The 21,754-nt window shown below is 42.6% G+C and overlaps 1 protein-coding gene and 1 pseudogene across 10 annotated transcripts in view; both read left to right on the forward strand.

Moving 5' to 3' along the window:
* Positions 1 to 21,754, forward strand: part of BCL2 (BCL2 apoptosis regulator) — a 235,803-nt gene that overhangs the window by 77,422 nt on the left and 136,627 nt on the right. The window contains exons 3-4 of one of the 10 annotated variants that reach the window (XR_012379974.1): positions 7,418 to 9,248; positions 11,039 to 12,105. The exons of 5 other annotated variants lie outside the window; for them this stretch is intronic. Coding sequence is in view for 3 of the 5 variants with exons in the window: in XM_025886341.2 (XP_025742126.1) it covers positions 9,891 to 9,947 (57 nt within the window). In the remaining 2 variants the exon portion in view is untranslated. 4 more of the 10 variants (XR_012379973.1, XM_025886344.2, XM_025886341.2 and 1 more) reach the window with 4 other exon arrangements.
* On the forward strand, positions 1,267 to 1,949 carry LOC112834893 (proteasome activator complex subunit 1 pseudogene; annotated as a pseudogene).

Raw genomic sequence — 21,754 nt, forward strand, 5'->3', positions numbered from 1 at the left:
GTTTTTTTATGCCTGATAGTGTTTATTTCTGCCTTCTTTTATTTCTCTTATTCATTCTTGTTGACTATCTACCTATTTTATTAGTCTTTTCAAAAAAAAATCAACCTTTGTTTTCTTCCTACTCTATATGTTTCTTGGTTTTTACTTTATTGATTTGTTGTTCTTATTATGATTACTGCCTTCCTGTTACTTTATCCATTTGTGGAAAAAGAATTTTCTTCCATTGTCTTTATTTTATTGATCTTTATCTTCTTAATTTTTTCTTGTTTTCTGATACTGCATTTAATGCTAAGCATTCCTTCTACTGAAATCTAGGGTTTCAACTATTGTTCAGTTCTGCATGTTTTGTTACTTTCATTTCTATTTCATATTAATAACTTAGTAGTGTGTTTTTGAAATTTCAAATGTACTTGGGCTTGGTGCCTGTGGTTTTGTTATTGATTTCAGCCTTTATTGTATTTTGGTTGATGACTGTGGTCTGAATGTTAGCAGTTCTTTGAAATTTGTTGGGACTTGCTCTGTGGCCTAGAACCTGGTAAATTTTTGTAAACATTTCATGTGTATTCTTTATTAGGTGAAGGGTTCTCTTTCCATATCCATTAGATGAAGTTTTAATATACCTTTTATAATCTTCTGTATTTTTTCTGCTTTATAGCTTGGTCTATTGATTTCATGAGATGTGTGCCAAAATCTCTCACTATAATTTGAATTGTTACATTCATAGAACTAACTCAGTTTTTGCTATATATAAACTTGATACTGTATGTTAGGTATACAGCAGGCTTCCTGGTGAATATCCTTTTATCATTAAGCTGCAACCCTCATTAACCCCGCCCCCCCCGCCCCGCAACTACTCTTGGCTCTGAAGTCTATTTGATTGGATTCATTTATTCATTCAATTAAAAGAAATATTTATTGAATATTTATTATTTGTAGGGACACTTACTTTTTGAACGCATTATTTTATGTGGATCCCTGCTGTAACAGTATGTTTTAGGCTTCTCTCTTGTAAACAGCTCAAGTTTTACAGAATTCAATCTGAAGATTTCTGCCTTTTAATGGCTTTGTTTAAGCCATTTACATTTATTTTGATAAGTCATATATTTGGAATTCACTAGAAACCCAAATGTTTTCTATATGCCATGCTCCTTCTTTACTTACTTTTTCTTCCTATTCTGTCTTCTATTAGATGACTTGAGTTTTCCTGTTGATTTTGCTTTCCTTTCCCTGTGTCCACTCCTTGCTCCTTGTGCAGTGCTAGGCTCCCTGGCCCTGGCCACCACACTCAAAGTCTAGCCCGAATCCCAAGCCCAGGTGGATAGGTTCTGTGAAGACAGACGACCTACTCAGGAGTGATTTCCCCAAGACGACTTCTGAGCTAGCAGCATTTGTAAAGGATCCAGCTCTCAATGAAGCTCACCTAAGCAATCTAAAGGCCCCTTTGGATATTCTGGTGCCTGATCCCATGAAGGGGAAAGAGAAGGAAGAGCAGAAGAAACTGCAGGAGAAGGAAGAAATGCATTGAAAGATGAAAGGGCAAGCTGAAGGCCAAGGTTTTCCCAGTAGTCCAGTGAATGGCAAGATCATGATCCTCTTATAGCACCTGACACCTGGGAATGAGGGGATGTCACTGAGCAGTCAGCCTGGTCCTTACCTGGCTCCAGCTGCAGATACCTCAGATTGAGGAGAGGATCCGTTTTGGAGTGGCTGTCCAGCAGCAGGTGTGTGAGCTGATGACCACCCTTCACCCCGAGCTGGAAACCTCCCACACTCCAGTCTCCAAGGATTCCTCTGAATGGGGCAATGTAGCCAAGCAATCCTATGGGTGCAGTGATCCACAGCTGGTGTGTGAGCTGGATGAGGCAGAGTCATGGGACTTTGGCGGGTGGTCATGGAGATCCACCATGTTCAAGAAACTCAGGAAGCCCAGGGGAGAAAAAAGGGAATGATGGATTCAGAGCCCTCCCTTTCATTATGTGATGAGCCCAGCAGATACATTCCTGCCTCTAACTGGAGCTCCAGACTTTCCCCACCTTCCTCCTCTTGAGGTTTCTCCCTCACCTTGTGTCCCAGGCACAATAAATATGGTTATACCATTAAAAAAAAGGATTGCTGCTTTCATCTTGATTCGTAATGTAGGTGATTTGTTCCATTATTTTAGCTGTTACCCTTAAACCTTAAAAATTGTATTTAACAGAGTCTAAAATTAAAGTTTATCTGTATCTCTGTTTGCTTCCAAAACAATATGACAGACTCCTTAGAACATTTTTACAAGGCTTTCTCTCTTACATTCTGATATGACACCATTGGAAATTTTATCATCTATCATTTTGTTTCTGTCTTTTTGTCCCCAACCAATTTTCTTTTTTACAGATCTACTTTTCAAAATTTATCAAAATATATGCCGTTTTATTTACACTGTAGTTAAGAGCATGATATCTAAAAGCAAACTGCCTGAATTTGAATCCCAATTTTATGTAAGTCACTTAGAATGGTACCTGGTATGTAGTAAAGTACAGAGTAAGCCCTCAGTAAATGTTACTATGTTGCTTCTTGGATTCTGTTCATCCTTTCTCAGTTCAAATACTTCTTACTGAAGTACATCTCGGGGTAGTTATTACATCAAGGATTTGAGAATATTAAACTATCTCTCTCAGTCTCTATCTGAAAATATCTTTAATTTACCCTCAGTCTTGAATAATTATTTTTTAGGTATAGAATTCTATGTAGATATGTTTCCTCAGCATTTGAAATTATTACTTCTTTGCCTTCCAGCACCTATCATTGATGAGATGAAGTTGTTGCTAGTCTGTCGTTTGCTTAGTTGTGTCTATTTTTTTCTCTCTAATTGCTTTACAGATTTTTTTCTTTTGGTTCTTGTCTTTGACGATCTGCAGTTTCACCACAATCCCATCTGGGATTCAGTATGCTTCTTAAATCTAAGGATTTCTAATATTCATCAATTCTGAAACATTCTCAGTCATAATCTCTGAATGTTGTCTCTCCCCAGTTGTTTGTTACAGCTTCCCTAGCCCGCTGTTACATGTGTGTTAGACCTTGGTATTCTCTTCCTCATGTCTCTTAATCATTTTTTTTTTATATTTCCCAATCTCTATTTTCCTGCGGTTGATTTTTTTCTTAATCTCCCCCTACCCTTTCCATTCCTGTCCTCCTAAGGTAAGCAACGTAAACATCTGGCATGCATCCTTCCACACATTTCCTGATGCTCATATAAACACATGGCACATATATATCCATATAAATTAAATAACAGTGTTTTGGTTTTGTTTGCAAAAAAATCCAGTCATACCATATGCATTACTTCACAACCTATCTTGCTCTTTTAGTAACATATTTAGGATATCCTTCCAGATAAATAGATACAAATTTAACCAGTTTTTAAAAATAGCTAAGTAAATTCTAAGGTATGGCTGTTCTACGATTTATTGAGCTGTTCCACACTATTGGTGAACACAAGTTATTTTCAGTTTTATGTCTCCATAAACATTGTAGACAAAAACATCCTTGCACATATTTACTTATGTGCTGTTTCCTTAATTTCTGTGGGAACAAATTCTACCCTACCCTGCTTTGCCCAGTCCCCCTCCTAAAGAACATCACTTTCTATATTTTAGCTTTTTCTTCTGATATATATATAGAGAGTAATATATATATACTTTTTTAAATTTTATCAATTTTCTTCATGATACCATAACTTTATTCTAGTAAATAAAGACCTACCTTTTTTACATAACTGTATCCACTGCTTACCCTCTGCTTTCTCCCAGTATAATTATATTGCAGTGTCTTATTAAATCAAGTGTTAGTGTTTTCCCTATTTTGCCTATGTAAATAACATTATCAGGAGAACTTTTTATTTTCATGAAGTTAATATCTGTCTTGTTTTTTCATTTCCTTAGTGTTCTTCATACCTATTTCAGATTTTCCCTGTATCTTTCATAGCCTCACAAGTACATTTTGCCACAAGGCTGATCACATCAGTAATCTGTTGGTTTCACTTATTTTCTTGGTGACATCCTTTCTGCAGACTTCCATTTTCCTTTTATCCGAACTTTTCTCTAGGCCTGCTGTACACCTATCATGCTGTGATATCTCTTGTTATTCTAGAACTTTCCATTGCCTTTCTTCTGAGTTGGATCCCCTTTCCTGATTTACTTCATTGCTTGAGGGAGCACACTCTCCAGCAGGTTATCAGAATTAAAACCTAGTGCAGTGTGGTGGCCCTCAGTACGTCTTTCTCTTGATCAACCTGGCCCAGTCTGGACGGACTGCTCTCTATGCCTGGGGCCCAGCTGTCTGCTCCCTTCACTACATCATCCCTCTATACCTTAGTCTTATGTGGAATTGCATAAAATTCCCTCTTTTTTCCACTTACTCATTTTAGTGTTTCCCAGCCTGCATGGCCTATCAAAAATGGACCCACAAGAGTTATATATCCACATTTTGAATGTCTCTAAAGGTCTTTATTCTCTCTTCTCACTTGATGCCTTGTCTATCTTGCACAAGGAAATCTAAGTCAAAAATAAATTTTCTTGGGGCGCCTGGGTGGCTCAGTCATTAAGCGTTCTGCCTTTGGCTCAGGTCATGATCCCAGGGTCCTGGGATCAAGCCCCACATTGGGCTCTCTGCTCGGTGGGAGGCCTGCTTCTCCCTCTCCCACTCCCCCTGCTTGCGTTCCCTCTCTCACTGTGTCTCTCTCTGTCAAATAAATAAATAAATAAAGTCTTTAAAAAAATTTTTTCTTCTGAAGTTTGAAGATGTTGCTCTTATGTATGCTAACTCCCAGTGTTGTGGTTAGAAGACTAAACCCATTCTCATTCTTGATGCTTTGTACCTGATTTTTTTCATTTTCCCTAAAACTCATAGAATCTTGCCTTTTCCCCAGGATTCTAAATTTCACAGTAATTTTCCTCTTCATGAATCTGTTTTCACTTATTGTACTGAACACTCAATGTGTTCTTTCAATATGCTGATACTTGCTTCTCTCTATTAGTTCCATTTTTCTTTCCAGAACTCCTATTATTTGTATGTTGTACTTTCTAGGCCAGTCCTCTGATTTGCTCACATTTTCTTTCCTGTTTCCTGTCTCTTTATCATTTTGCTCTTTTGGGGGCAATTTCTTAAACTTCAATTTCCAACCTGTCGATTGGGTTTTCTTTTTTGTTATTGTTTTAAATTTCCTCTTTTCATCTATAAATAGTTGTTTTTTTGTTTGTTTTTGTTTTTTTTTAGCGTTTTGTTCTGTTTTCATGTGTATGACATTCTCTTAGCTTTCTGAGAAAAAAAATGTATTCTCTTTCGAAATTTTCTTCTTCCTTCATGATCTCTGTTTCCTCCCCATCACCTTTTCCTCTTTGTTTTGAACTCTGTTTTTCATGTAGACGCTCTCCTTGCATGTTTGGTAATCCTTGGCTGTCTGCCTTTATTCAAGAATGAAGAACTAATAAGCTTATTAGAAGCCCTGAGGATGTGTGAGGGGCTGGCTAACTTTGAGCATCCCTGTGGAATAATATGTTTATGCCATTTGTTGGGGAACTCCTAAAGTCAACCCCTAAAGATGGGAAATATCGGGGATAGTCAGAATCTCCAGAGAACACTCTTCCAAACTCTCACACGAAGGGTAAAGATCTTCCTGTGAGAGCTGAGAGCTTCAGGGAGGAATAGAGTGCAGGGGTCAGCATTCAGAATATGACTTTCTGTTTGTTTGCTGGACGGCATCCCACAATCCAGGAATCTTCTCTCCAGAGACAAACCTCCAGTTTCACCCATTGGGATAGAGTCTGCTGCCCAGTAGGATGGAGTTGAGGGGGGGGGACCTGAGATCTGGAAATATAATTGGTTCCTAAAAAGCTTTCATTCCATTCTCCTTATTTTAGTCACTTCTCTCCTCTTCTCCCTCCCCAGTACCAGACATAACTAGCGCTATCTGTTCCTGGACCTCTGGAGCATCTGCTGTTTGGCTCATAACGTTCCCTATTCCTGGTTTAGAATTCAGCATCCTTTGATCTGCTAGTTCTGTTGCTGTTTGTCCATCTGTTTTCCATCTTCCAAAATCTTGTTACTATTATTTCTTCACCTGTTCTCCTTACCCTTGTGGGTTTATGTCTTTTAAATAGTTGTTTTCCCTAGTTTTAGTGAGATTCATGTGAGACCAACATTAGACCTGTGTTTTCAATTCTCCATTTTTATTTAGAAGTCCTTTGTTACCTTTTAGTTGATTTCCTCAAATCTATTCTTCTAGTTCACTAGTTCTATATTTGCATTATTCTACTATCTAACTTTTCTACTGAGTTACTTTTTTTATTAACATATAATGTATTATTTGTTTCAGGAGTACAGATCTGTGATTCATCAGTCTTACACAATTCACAGCACTCACCATAGTGCCTACCCTCCCCAGTGTCCATCACCCAGCCACCCCATCCCTCCCACCCCCCTCCCCTCCCGCAACCCTCAGTTTGTTTCCTGAGGTTAAGAGTCTCTTATGGTTTGTCTCCCTCTCTGATTTCATCCTGTTTGATTTGCCTTCCCTTCCCCTATGATCATCTGTCTTGTTTCTCAAATTCCACTGAGTTATTTTTAAGAGTTTTATTTTTTATTGTATTTTGCTTTGTTTTTTTCAAATCTGCCTATTTTCTTTTCCATTTACTCTTACTGCATTCTGGTTTTATCTTATATGACTTTAATAATTATAAGCAATCTTATTTTGTAATCCATTTCAGATTCTAGTATTTTTCCAGTTCTTAGGATTTTAGTTTTTCAAAATTTCCCTCTTTGACTATCCCTCATGGTAGTTTATTTCCGTGTGTGTGTGTGTGTGTGTGTGTGTGTGTGTGTGTGTGTGTGTGTGTGTTTTGGCAAGTTCATCTCACACAGATTTCTTTTCTATGGGAATCTTGAGTCCTGAGTTGTGACATTGTCCCTACATGGTGGCCACATACTTGTTTTTTCTGGAGATCTAAGGAATTTCAGTGGTCCTATAATTGTGTGTATGTTCATTTCTCATCATGGGACTCCTACACTTAGATGTATAGATAGTGTAAATTCTGATCCTATAACTGAATATCGTTCATGTTTAGGGCTTTGATTTTGTCAAGGTGTCCTAAGTTCTGAATATAAGGCAATTATCTGCCCTTTATCTTTGGCCTAAAGGGCAGAGTGCTTTTAGTTTCTTTTTCATGGATAAGGTGACTTGTTAAGGCTTTGAGATTTATGAACGGGGCTCAGTTCTAACCCCCCCCCCACCATGCCCCTTCATGAGCATTAGAATCTAATCACAATCCCCAGATTTCTAGGAGCATTTGTGTAAATCTGAAACTCTCTTTGGGTGTCATGGAGTCAACTTTTTGTTAAAGCTCTGGTTTCAATTTTTTTTTTAACATTTTATTTATTTAAGAGAGACAGAGAGGGAGAGAGAGAGAGGAGCAGAGGGAGAGGGACAGGCAGACTCTGCACTGAGCATGGAGCCCAATGCAGGGCTGGATCGCACAACCCACAATCAAGAGTTGGACGCCGGGCTGACTGAGCCACCCAGGTGCCCCTCTGGTTTCAATTTTTATCTTCACTCCTGTATCCTGTGCTTCTTTCCCTTCCTTCCTTTTTTTCCTAGCTCGGCTCTGTGATGTTTTATTGAGAATTTCACATCTTTGTAGTGGGAAGAGACCCACAGGATTAGCCCAGTGTTTGCCATTTTGCTGAAATTAACACTCACATCCACTATTGAGCTAAACCTAGAACATACTAAACAAAAGCTAGAGTCAAATGTAGAGGTTCATGGATTGCCAGAGATCGAAAGATTCTTAGAGACTACTTCACCCAACCCTAGCATTTTATTTAAGGAAACTTGGGCCCAAAACTAATGAAACCGCTTGCCCACAGACACTTGGCCAGTTAGTGAAAAGGCTGGGGATAGAGCTCAAAGGGTGGCCACTTTTTTGCTCACCACATCACAGAGAGGAGCACTGTCATCTAGCAGCTAGCACTTGTCTGGTTTCAAGACACCTCAATCTGATGATTGTGACTTAAATCACTGTAAGATTTTGGGAAATCCACATAGACCCTTGTGTTTCTCTTGTCTTGTTTTTATCTTCTGGAATGGAAAGTAATAATGCTTGTAGGATCACTCAGGTCATTTATTCCTATCCCAATTTTGTTTTCTACTTTTATTTTTTCAGAGAACAATATCTTTTTCTCTCTTTTTTTCTTTTTCTTTCCTTTGGGGCCCAGTTCAGGTTTCCATCATCTTCCAGAAACCTTCCCTGAAGTCTGAAGCCCAGAGAGGGTTTTCCTCTTCTCTGACTCCTTTTAAAATTGTCATTTGAACTTCACAATTGGTACCATATTATGAATATTTCTGACCCTGTTTAATTACTGGATATGTATGTACTTTCCCCAGCTAAGTTGTAATGGCTAGTTTGTAGAAATCATACTTATGCATCTTTACCATTTCCCAAAGTGGTTTTCTTGATTAATTGAAGAGGAAACAACTTAGAGGAAATAGGAAAAACTGAGATAGAGCCTGGGCTTCGTGTCAGGAAGCCTGGATCCTGCCCCTTTTCTCAGCATCAGCTCCCTGTATTTGAGCAAACTGTCTTCCCTTGTACGGACAGGCCACAGAAGTCCAACAGTACACTCATAATAGAGTGGTCATGTAATTTATCATTCAAACTGCAAAGTTATGAGAATAAGGGGGCACTATTAATAATTTTACAAGGACAACAGGTGTAAAGCAGGATGCTCCCTGACAAGCTGAGACACATGGTCACCTTATGTCATAGATCACCTTGGGCTCTTCAGAAAAATTTGCAGAGCTGTTATCAAAATACCAGTCTTCAAACCCGAAATTATCATCCCTTAATGAAAGTTTTCATCTATTAGCACAAATTCATAGGTAATAAAACTTTTAGTTTTCCCAGACCTTGTTTTCTCAGCTACTTTCATGGCTTTAAATGCTCATTATAACTGAAGTTAACATAAATTATGGGGTTTGAGACTCAGTACTGCTAAGAGACGAATGCCTTTATTTTCCATATCAGTCCACTCTCTGTCCCAGAAGGAAACAACGCCCCTGATTTCCGGAATCGTGAGCCTTCTTGGGTGCTCTTTGAAGCATAGGATCTTACCTCTGCTATATCCAGTGATGGAGGGAAGTGCTGTGAATGATTGCTGATCCACAAGAGTGGACACATCTTCAAATAATGGTGTGTTTGGTGGCTTAGCATAGTAAGGTGAGTAGGTCTTTTAAAAAGATGCATTATAAAAGCACCATGGCTCACTAACTAGCTTGCTTCTACAGCTCCTGCTGTAGTTCTCTGTACATAGTAGGTACCTCATAAAGGTTTGTTAGCTTGAAATTCTGAGAAACACTTGGAAGACAGCGGTAGCTAAGTAAACTCACTTACCAGTGCTAGTAATTTCATTACTGCCTATGCTTAGGGAGTACTGGCATGGTTGGGGCATGGTGTTGGAATGCAAAGAAAAACAGATACTATCTCTACCCTCCAGTATTTTATGATCTAGAGGCAGCTTCAGAGCATAAACAACTAAGTCTAAGAAATTTCAGGAGAAAGACCAATCAATTTTGACCTGGGGGAGTTAAGTGGCATTTGAGCTAGGTTTGAAAAGTAGGATTTTTTCCTAGGTCAGAGAGGGGAGAAGGCCATTTCACACAGTGGGAATAGCATGAACAAAAACCCATAAGAAGACGATTGCTTAGTATGTTTGGGGAATCAGAAGAAACCTAACGTGTTTGGAAGATAAGCTTTAATAGGTGGTGGGATGTGAAAGGCAGCAGTCCCTTAATGTCAAACTTGGGAACTCAGGTTTTATTATGGAGACAATGGGAATCACGTAGTTTTGTGTCTGTGCAGGGCTGTCAACTGACCCACGTATGGAATGATAACCTGGTGGCAGGAGACCAGTTGTGAAGAGGCTCTTGTGTCTGGGAGAGAGATAAAGACAGAAGGATAAAAAGAAGGAGCCAGATTCGAGATACAGAGCTGGCAGTTGGTTGGATGTTGGGCTGAGGAGGAGGAAGAGGAGGGAAGAACCAAGCACAGCACCAGGGAACTGAGTAGGTGATGACGCCATGAAAAGACCCTGAAAAGCCAGAGGGGAGCAGAGTTGGTAGATCTTTCTGGAGAGGTTTGTGAGGAGATGAAGTGAGATAGTGCATGCAAAAACCTTCAACAGTTGCTTTGCATAAAGGAGGTGTTTAATAAACACTAAATTAAAAGAAGGAGGGTAGGAAGGGAAGAAAGGAAGGAGGGAACTTCTGTCTCCACACTGTACCACAACAGGGAAGACATTTCGGATGTTGGGAGATCCAGCAGGAATCATTCGTTGGGGCTGTGTTCCTGTCAACGCACTTGCTAATTATTTCATGTCAGTTGGGTATATAGACCAGGAGAGAGCTCAGAAAAAGTAAAAGACCAGAATTTGCTGGGGCCAGACAGAGGAGAGGTGAGCTTCGAGCCAAACTTGGAGGAAGAGAGAGAATTGGAGTGATGAAGAGGACCTGCGGAGACAGAGGGCAGCAAGAAGGCAGACTCGAACACGCCAACCATACAGGGAGCGAGAAAGGTGCTGGTTGACACTGGAGGGGATGTCCACATGTGGAGAAATGTCCCTGGGTGCGCTGTGGGGGCGTTGTCTGGAGGAGGATGTTGCTTACTTTCTGATGAGCCTATCCTGAAATTCGGTCAGGAGAACCCTGTTCTCGTAATAACCAGCCCTATTCCTCCTAAATTCTTTCTGACCGTTTGGACTAAGAGCAAGAAACCAAGAAATCAAGTCACAGGGACTTTTTCTGGGGAGCCATTTCAGGATAACTCAATCAATCCCTTTGTTGGAAGTACTGGCCAGTACTTTGTCTTACAAAATGACTTTTGGTTTCTTGGCCTCGGTCTTTGATTATCGCATAAACATTTTAGTTTCATGATTACACTGTTTTCAGAGGGTAATGCATGGAGTGCGGTCCTAAAATTGTTTGCCTTCAGTTCTATCACATCTGTTTCAGGAATGCCAGAAAACAGAAACACTGTTTACTTAGTCAATTGCCTCAATTAGAGCACCTGAGAGAGAGAATGTATAAAATCTGGCAGTTGGCATGACGTCTCATCGTGAATCAGAAAATCCTGAAGCGGGAAGTTCTTGAGAGGCCTTCCTTCTGCCACCTTCTTCAGCCTGGTGCCACCATCCCTCTCCTGAACGCTTCTCCTGAAGGGGAGTTCCCAGAATGTGCCAACTTCTAGGAAAAGGCAAACCACAGTTGAAGAAAAACGTTCAAGTTAACGTCTCCTAACACTGGTTCCACAGTTGTTATGTTGGCCACTGTATCAAATGAATGCAACCCAGAAGTTACCTGGGAATATTTTTATTTGATCTATAGAATCCCCTTGTCTGTTTGAGGCAGTGCTTGTCAATGACGTATTTCTCTTTTGTGTGGAGAAAGGCTTTTAATGTCATCTCCTCATGTAATTTCTCTTCATCTTCGTCTTCATCACCATAGACTTATTTCGTCTTTTCCTTTGGGTATCATGCCTTCTCTTGATATGGGTTCCACAAAGTGGCTGCAGTCAGAGATTTGATATTAAAAATGGGCCAGTCTCAAAAACAATGACAGTTCTCTGTAATTTTGATCAAAGCACCTGACTTGGACATTGGGCTGGGTGGCTGTGGGCATTCATATAAAACTTCACGAAGTGCCACTGAAACCTAGCTGTTCGTCCTCGGCAGCGTTTCACGCATCCATCCCTTTATTTAGAAAACATCCGAGGCCTACTCTTTCCACCATTTCCTCTTTATTTGGGGCCACTAACAACCCCACAGTGACACCCCTGCTTCGTAAATAGGTTTTAACCTCTGCCTCCAGGGGCCGCTGCCTAATATCCTAAAACCATAATTCTTTTAAATAATATATTGTTTTAGGGGCACCTGGGTGGCTCAGACGTTAAGCGTCTGCCTTCGGCTCAGGTCATGATCCCAGGGTCCTGGGATCGAGCCCCACATCGGGCTCCCTGCTCCATGGGAAGCCTGCTTCTCCCTCTCCCACTCCCCCTGCTTGTGTTCCCTCTATCGCTGTGTCTTTCTCTGTCAAATAAATAAATAAAACCTTTGAAAAATAATAATAATGTATTGTTTTGATTATGGTGTGTTTTTTGCAGAAAATTGGGAAAATAGAGAAAAGCAAAAAGAAGGGAAACAAATCACTCATAATCCACCACCACCAAAAAACCCCAGCCTATTGTTAATCCGTTGGTACACATCCTAAAGTTGTTCTTCTGTCTTTGCCCAGCACTGAGAAGCTTCCCAGTGTGGTCCCAGCTCGACGCTAACAACCTTCCCTCTCTGCTTGCTTTTGCTCTGGGGACCTATACAGCCTTGCATGGGACTTTTTCATATGTCCCCTTCACTGATATTTTTTTTTCTGATTCTATAAATAATACATGTGGTTGTAAATATTTTTTTAAATACATATAAGGAATAAAGTAAGATTTCTCTTTTAAAACATCTCAACCTCCTGCAGTAAAAAACATTGATATTTTGCAGACCATCCCATCATCATCAGTTCACCTCCGTGTGCCTGAGTGCACACACATGATTTCCTATAAATGAGATCATAGCATCCATGTGGTTTTTATGGTTGACATCTTTCATTTTCACTTATTACTTCCCTCCCACTTCCTTTCATCCCTCCACCCCTAATCCCTCTCCCCTGTGTTGCCAGTGTTATCAACCTTGCATATATCCTTCTATGCTTTACTCCACGCTCATGTCATTATATCAGACATGAGAGAGATATTCACACATACCTGTTGTGATTCTTGTCATTGCTTTATAAAAATCAGATCATATCATATGTCCTCCCTGCATCTTGCTTTTTCCTCACTTAAAAATGATATGTTGTGTAAATCCCTCCATTCTTTCTTTTTCTTTTTTTCTTTTTTTCATTAGAGAGAGAGGAGGGGCAGAGGAAGAGGGAGAGAGAAATTCTTAAGCAGGCTCCACACCCAGTGCGGAGCCCAGTGCAGGGCCCGATCTCACAACCCTGAGATCATGATCTGAGCTGAAGTCAAGAGTCAGACGCTCAGCCGACTAAGCCACCCAGGAGCCCCACATTGTTTCTTTTTCATGACTGCATATTACTCCTTGGTTGTCTGTAGCATGGCTGAGTAAATGATTCTATTATAAACAACACTGGAGTGAACATCCCTTTGTTCATGTAGGCATGGATACGGCTTCATCAATGGGCAGTGTTTTTAAATTCGGGTAGGTATTTTCAGATTGCTTTCTAAATGGCACAGAAATATCTTTTCCCACCAGCAGTGTATGAACGTACTTTTTTCTGTATCCTTCTATGTGGCTATGACGTTGTCACCACCAAGGGGCAGTGCCTTTAAATTGCAGGAAAGGATGACGGGCAGCATCCCTTCGAAATCTCAAACTTCAAATCAAAAGGGGCCATAATAAAACCATCACAGTGATATGTATAGAAAAGAATTCATTAAGAGGAGATCATGGTTTACTAGAGTTGGGTTTTGGGGAACTAATATTTGTAGAAATGAACCCTATGGCCTGAAGTGTTATTTTATTTTTAGGATGATGTTTTTTTTTTTTAACCTAGCATGGCAGCTAGAAATATCCCTCTTGGCTTTAATTTGCTTCTTTACAGTTTTTGTCAGAACTCAAAAGGTAAAACATGTCACACTCAACTTTTGAACTTTGAGTCAACCTTGAAACTATGCAGATGGATGTATGTCAAGGTGAGATCTGGTGAAAGTTTCCATGAACATGGTTTATATTTTAAATGCTTTTAAAATAACTGTCACTGTGGCGTTAGAAGCAGGTGGAAGGGCTGTATCTCACAGACCATCTCCTGAGCTGTGCAGGGATGTTTGTCTCCCCTCCTTTTGTCCAAGATAGCAACACAGTCCCATTCTGCCCCTCCTCACTGCCTTTCTGCCTCTAAGTCATGGACTGTCTGGTTCTTTCTGTCCTCATCCTAGCTACAAGATCTGCCACCACTTCTCTTGTCCTTCTTTGTTCCTTCTGCCCCTCTCCCTTCCATTTCTCCCATATTTCTCAGCTGTCCCACAAAGAGGCTTGGCTTTTGCAGCTCTTGCCAACCATTGAGATTGCATTTTTGGACCAGCAAGCCTGCCCTCCCACATCATTTTGGGTGCAGCCTCAAGGCCATTGGCCTCTCTTAGCTGCTTTCATCCCTAATTTTTCTGTTGATAGACTCTCCACCTGACACAGGTGCTTTTCCCATCCCCCTTTAACTTTTTTTTTTTTTTTATCTGACATCATTTGGGAACCCTGAGTCCCTGCGGGCCTGAGGCTTCCCTTTACTTTGAGGTAGAAATAGATTTTATCTCTGAGAGAGTTCTGACCAGCCTGTTCTATTGGCTGTTGGTGTCCTACCAAGAATGTTGGCTGTTGGTGTCCTAACAAGTAAAGAGCCTTTGGATTATTATGGATTGTTAGAACTGTGTGGAGAACAAATGAGGTAATCTAGAATATTGTTTCATTGTTCTTCAATGAATGTTCTCAGTGTCAGGGAAAGTCGTGAGTAGGATTCTGGTCTTAACTCCTTAATGCTGAATTTGCTCACGTTTGTAGGTTAGACAAAGCCTAAACATTATTTTGAGATAGAGTGTGTGTGTGTGTGTGTGTGTGTGTGTGTGGTTTAATATGTACAACTTGTCTGAACACAGTAGCTCTGTGGTTTATCTTTTACTGAGAATTGCTTTTTTTTTCCTTTTCTAAGAAAATGCCAGTTTTCTAAACTAAAGTCTTTCTTGTGAGCGCATCAGCAGTGAGGGATGTTGTGTGAGGACGTGTTGGTGATAATAAGATCAAATAATCGCCCGATTCAGGTGCTTTTAACACAAATCATATTGACTAAAATAGTATTAAGCATGTGATGCTGGCATGTGACATTTGAATATTGGCCAAGGAAAGCACTCAGGTCACTACGAATGGCTGCAAGAGTGCGAGATTTTCCTGTTTTACTGTTTTTTCATACATTTTTGTTTGAGAATCTGAAACCAACCTTTATAGTTTGTGGAGGGAAAGTGACATGGACAGTCAGCATGAATCTATTTACCTGCTTTTCCCTCTTATGGCTCATAAGAATTCAGGTCCCTTAGTCCTAATCTAGAGCAATGTATAAATTAGGGGACATGCATCTTAACAACTTTGAAATTTCTAGATGTTCTTTCTCTCTGACACCCCCTTGCCACAAGTCGTTTCCATATTTTTTCATCCTTTATGTAAAGGTAGCAATCTATATTTGACAAGGCTTAGAATTCACACCTAAGATACCTGGGTCCCACTTGCGCCTTATGGCCACTTCTCACTGTGAGAGTCCCAATAGCCTTGGTTTTCTCATCTCTAAAATGGGACACCCTACCTCACGTGGCCGTTAAAGGCACCATAACTTCCTGCCTTTCCTTCTTTCCTTTGGAGAAACTCAGAATTTTCAAAACTATCAAATGCAGTATTTTTAGGGTCACTTAGAAGTTGCCCCTAACAAGAGAAGACAACTGGAAATGCCATATTCTATTACCATATTTGTTAAAATCTGCCCCCCTCCACGGAGCAAACCAGTGACATTTCTGATAAAACCTGATCGCATCCTGATAAAGCCTGTGCCAGGAGCAGGACAACCGTAGATGATATGTCCCGGACCTTCCATGATTTCAGACCTTCACTCTGGCACCTCTGGGGAAGGGCCTTTTCACAGTGTGGCTCTGCTCTGTTGGCAAATGCTCCCTTAGCTGTGGACAGACAGAGATCACAGCCAAGTTAGAATAATGCCAGATGCCGTGACATATTATATTCGGAAGAAAAAGAACTACATGTCAGCAGCATCTTTTTGTCAAGTACCTGTTTCACTGCACGTGTCTGAAGGACTGAAAATGAGGCCAGACTCCCTAAAACAAAATGTAGAAAGTCAGGAGCTTCCAAAACTACAGAGCTCTACCTATGGGAATTCGCTACGGATTAATAGTGACCACTAATGGACTCTTGTGGGCTGAGACTCTTGTGGGCTCAGAAAACCAGAACATCTTCATGTTTGAGTCAAGAGAACACAAGAGCAGCCAGCCCTCAAGAGACAGTTTTCGGAAGGCTCCGGGAAGATGGGAAGAAACAAGAGGCCATGGATGATGAGTAGCCACAGTGAGAACAGAGCAGCCTATGAGGTAGGGCTCGACGTTCAGGGTGAGGTGTATTGGAGTCGACGAGAAGGGCAGGAGATTTGGAACTGAGTGAGAGGACAGTCTAGATCCCCAGTGGGGATCCAGCGTGTGGGTGACGGGGACCAGCAGGAGGGCCCGGATCTTCAGGATCAGGCTGAGCGAGAAGCCACTGGATTTCTTTAGCGGAGTCCTGCAGGAGGGGATTGGCAAGAAAATATAAAACCTACAGCGCTGTGTGAGTGGCAGGCGGGAAATGAATTGACAGGAAGGTGGCGCGTCATGGGCAAGATAAGCTCATTCTGGGACACGACTGAACTAAAACCAGAGAAAATATTCTCTTAATCCAGTGTCTTTCATTCGTTACAAGTTCAGCATCTTTGTATGTCATTCACAAAAGAGCCAAATGCATTTAAATTTATATATTTGCTCACAGAATTGTGGTTAGAAACTCGTTGCTGATGGGAGTGTTACGAATTAAGGGAGTGTGACCCGAATAACATGGGAACAGTGGGAGCACCACTTGAAGCCGTTGGTAAGGTAATAAAGACTCAGCGCTAACCTTACAGTCGCTATTTTGTAAAGAATAAAGGATCATTCTGTCTTGGGCCTGAAGTCCGCGCTACCCCTCCCCCACGAAGGCCTCCAGGAATCGCCACCTGGGCATTCACTCTCTGTCCCCTCAACCTCTGTCCTCCCTTTGAGTGATGAGTCCAGGCCCTTCCAGGGGTTCCCAGCCTTCCCTCACCTTCCAGAATCCTCACCATCTCCCCTTCACCGCCTCCGAGTGTGTTCCGGGCTCCCCGTCCTGGAAACGATTGCCTTCCATCCTGCTGCCTGTCTGGACTGCTGCCAGCCTCCTGCCAGGGTTTTAAGCTCCTGCAAAGCTGCGCGGTCTTGGAGTTCTTCCCCTCACTCCCCGTCCCTGCTCCCCGCCCTCCGGAGAGCGGGGCGGCCGGGAAATGCAGACCTCAGCCCCAGGGCGGGCTGGGTTTCTTCTCTCCGGTTTCTCCCTCTTTGAGATCTCATGGACTCCCTCTAAACCTTTCAACTTGGATGCAAGGTGTTCCAAAACCCCCACCTCCAGACCTGACAGGTCTCCCGTTTTCATTCCAGAGTTCCAGCTCTCTGCTGGTTACAGCTACTGGGATAACCCTCTGCCGTTTAGAACCTAGCTCCGCCTCTTCCTCCCCCGAACCTTAGTCTCCGGTAATGGGGGCCCCTCGTCCTACCCCACATCTACTCATGTTTGGTTCCATCTTACTACTTTCTTCTGTGTCTGTAATCTCCCTGATCTCTCGTCTCCTCCATTTCAAACTCTTGTCCTCATGGTGTTCTAGAAGTGAAAATGGATGGGCAGTCTACCACATCCTTACTGGATCTGTATAATCAGAAGGGGTCTAGGTCAAGGGAATGTAAGTCTAACTTGAATCATAAAAACAGAGAGTGTCGTGGCCCCTTGGTCAACTCCGAGACTTGAGCCAATTTGCAGACCCAGAACCCTCAACTGCGGGGGAGGCTAAGTCCCCCATTACACTGCCAAAAATTTATATTGTTAATTTTTCTCCCAGCCTTCCCCAAAGGGTCCTACAGCCTTTGATCAGAGTGTGCCCTGGAGAAAAGAAAATAAGTCAGACCTTTTGAGGATTTTTGGACACTCGCTCTCAAAGGACACGAATTCCAGGAGACCCAAAGCATTGCTGTGGGCCACCAGTCTGAAGTCAGGAGATCCCCGTGGCTTGAGCTCCTTGGATTGGTCCCCACAGCACTTTGTGCAGGTGCAGGGGGCTCGCTGTGCAGGTCCGCCGTCCTCCCTCGCCTCGGCACGGCCAAAATACCTCTGCAACCTTTATATTCCCTGGCTCCAAACTTCCACGGGTGCCCGGTTCTGGGAAAGAGCCAGTCTTCCTTAGCCTGATCGTTAAAACTGTCCACAAAGACTTCTTCCGCTCTCTGCAGCCTCGTTGGCCACAAGTCCTCACCCCAGCCCTCTGCCCTGCACCCTCCCCATCCTGATGGACAGCCCCCCAAACAGGGCACACTTTCTTTCCTCTCGCTTTTGCCTTTACTCACACCATTCCCTGCGTCTGGTATTGCTTTTTGGCTCCCTTCTCTGGATTTGTGTGATGCCTGGTTTTAGCACAAATATGCCATGTCCCCTCGTAAAACCTTTTTCTGCATTTTAGTCTTGTAACAGCCAGGAAAATGAGCAAGAAAGCGTGGACGGATTAATTCACCAGTCTTATGGGAACAGAGGGGATCCTTCGAGGTGTGGGTCGTTACCAATCTTCGTCAACAAAAGATTGCCTTGTTTATACCTGTTCTTCAGTAGTCAGCATTTTCTTAAATCTGCTGAAGGCGAAAGTGAGTTCTTTGTGTTTAAAAAATCATATGGGGGGCACAGAAATAAGAAATGTTCATTTTGTTTAATGCGTGAGTATATTCCACGGCAGGTGGCCTCTCAACTTGCCCAAATAAAACAGAATTGGTTGGCTGAAACCTATCAGCAGAGCAGGAGGAATAATGGCCAGGTGGCGGGACCAGGAGCAGATGGGAAATACTTAGATCTTCAGTTCTTCTTGTTAAGAGTCCCTCTAATCAAGTACCTCCCCTCAGCTGTGAAATAAACATCCAGTACCTTTGAGTAGTCTTTTCTCTGAAAAGGTAATTTCCGTGCCAGTTTCTCCTTTTTTGTTCCCCTAAGTCAGGGTTAGAATATCCAGACAGTGTCAGTGGAGTCCGTACAAGCTTGACTACTCCCAAGTTTTATTAAAAGTTTCCAGATCTCAGAGTCAAAATCAAAACAGCACAAAAGTTAAATTGAAAATGTGATAAATCTGGGGATTTTTTTTTTTTTCAGACCAAACAAGGCAGCGTCACGCGGGGTGGGGGGGCGGTCTGTGCAGACTCTGCTTTGGAGGCCAAACGTCCTTATGCCTGGCTCAGCCACCCCAGCACTCTGGTAGACCCGGGCCGTCTAGACTCCTAGGTGCTAGATCCCCCGGAGGTACTTTTGGTCTTCAGGAATCATGATTCTCCATGCACCATTAGCCCTTAAACAACTTCGAATTATTCTTCTCCTTTGACTTACGCAGCATGGCTCTGTTGCTGGTTTTCTTCGCCCTTCTCTCCCTACTGCACTTCCATCTTCCTCTACCAACATTTGCAAAGCATTTCTGTAGCACCTGCTGGGGGCCAGAGCCACGCTTATTTGCATGGATCTATACAGAGACGAATGAGACATACCGCTGCTCTTCAGGGACTCACCCTACCGCCTCTCCACTCGTCTCCCTCCTCCGTCTGGAACTCCAAGCGCTCGGAGTGCTCTCCAGGACCTTTCCCCCTTCTCCCTGTGCACGTGCCCCTTCCAGAAGGCTTTTTTTTTTTCCTCACGGTTTCAGTCATAAAACTATATTCCCAGTTTTATTTTCTCATCTGTAGTACTGAATTTTCTCTTGCTTTCCCCCAGAATCAGTGTGTCCCCGGGCCAACCAGTTCCTCACAAGTGCTCCCCTCCTCTGTCAGGATCACCCCCGGTTTCCTTTTTCCCCCAAAATGCCCAAATCTGGAAATCATCATAGGTCACACTCCCTTCTTTTGTCTGTGTTCAGAAATCAGTTGTTTAGGCTTCCTTCTTCACCTTTCCCGCTGCATCCATTCCGCCTGGTCCCGGTGGGCTTGCAGTGGCCCCAGCCCTCCCGGTGAACTCTGCACATCCGAGCCGACATCTCTTCTTTAAATCCCATCTTAAGGATGTCCCTCTCCTCACCCTTTTAGATCTCTGACAGCGTCTGACCCAGCGCCTTGCACACAATAGGCACATAACCAATGCTTGTTGATCTGTTATGGCAAAGGCATACCTGGATTTTAAATTGTCAGCTTCAGTTTCCCTACAGTCTTGACCTTGCAGAACCTCCAAATGGTAATCCCCGCAATGACAGTCCCTACTTTTGTAGCTCTGGGGCAAGTGCAGCATGGCAGCGAACAGTGAAACAGATCAAACAGTTGGGAAATGAGATCCAAGAGGGGAATTAAGAAAATGGAGTTACTTGGTTTGGGAGAAACCAAGACGGTGAGAGCTCATAGTGGAATACTGTGTAGATGGCCTGCCTCTCTTGAGACAGTTGTCTACTCACCCTTAGTTGTCACTCTTACTTATGCATGTCCTTTAATACTTAGTACCTTACTGGGGGCGCCTGGGTGGCTCAGTCGTTAGGCGTCTGCCTTCGGCTCAGGTCATGATCCGAAGGTCCTGGGATCGAGCCCCACATCGGGCTCCCTGCTCGGCGGGAAGCCTGCTTCTCCCTCTCCCACTCCCCCTGCTTGTTGTGTTCCCTCCCTTGCTGTGTCTCTCTCTGTCAAATAAATAAATAAAATCTTAAAAAAAAACAGTACCTTACTGTCTACTTCATTATTGCCCATGGCTCTGATCTTGTGTTGCATTCGGTGGGGAGACATAGCCAAGGCCACATGGTGCTGGTGGACGGCGCAGTCCAGGACGCACCAGGGTTGGGATGGCTCTGCATGCCGACCCACCAAGCCCATCCGAGAAGCAGAGATGTGGACCCAGCCGTGGAGGGTGACCCAGACTTCCTCCTCCAAGAGGTCAAGCTTTCGTAGGGGTCAGACAGGGAGGCAGCAAACTGTAACAGAAGAGGGAGAGGGTAAGGCACAGTAGGAAAGGTACAGGTTCAAAGTAAGGGAAGATTTCTAGTGAGGATTGTCAAACCCTGAAATGGGTTACGGAGAAGGCTTGCTGGCACCCTCTTTCCTAGAAATGCTGAAGTTGTAACAGACAAACTGTCCACCACAGCCCGAGCACAGACTTCTCCTGGAGCTGGAGGATAGGAAAGGGGGCCATTGGCGCTCCATTCGTGCAGCCCACTTCTCGGGATCGCTTCGTTCGCTTGGTGGGGAGTTGGCTGCAGGTTGCTGCTTACTCAACCACAGAAGTGAAATTTGTTACTTATGAGAAATAATAAAAGATCTTTCTTTTTCTAGACTTCCTCTAGTCAAATGGGTCTCTTTTCTTTCGAAATGGGGGAGTTTGTTTTGCTTTTTTTCCCTTCGTGGCATTCAAATTACCTTTTGTATATACTCGACCCAGTAGTTCAGAGTATGTTTACAAGAGAAGCAAAGCCCCAAATCATAATGAATGCTCACCATTTTCCTCAAAGATGGTGTGTGAAGTATGTGCACAGATGGAAGAAGTTAGGCTGTTGGAGATTTGATGGAACTCACCAGCATTAACAATGGACATTTTTAGCATCGTCAGAATGTTCTTCTGTATTTCTTCGGGAAACAACCATTTACTGAGCAGTTACTCTGTGCCCTGCACTATGCTTGCAAGTTGCAGAAGAAACAAAATGCATAAGACATGGTCTCTGCTTTCAAGGCACTTAGGGTCTAAAGGCAAGATAGAATATATTACAAAGAAAGGATTATTCTAGTTCAAAGGAAGGCCATCATGGAGAATCATGGTAGAATTGTAATACTCAGTTTGAAATTCTACTTTTTCAAGCTTTGTCATT

The sequence above is a fragment of the Callorhinus ursinus genome, unplaced genomic scaffold (assembly GCF_003265705.2).
Source record: "Callorhinus ursinus isolate GAN/ISIS: 27379988/994484 unplaced genomic scaffold, GSC_fseal_2.0 scaffold11, whole genome shotgun sequence".
Classification (NCBI taxonomy): domain Eukaryota; kingdom Metazoa; phylum Chordata; class Mammalia; order Carnivora; family Otariidae; genus Callorhinus; species Callorhinus ursinus.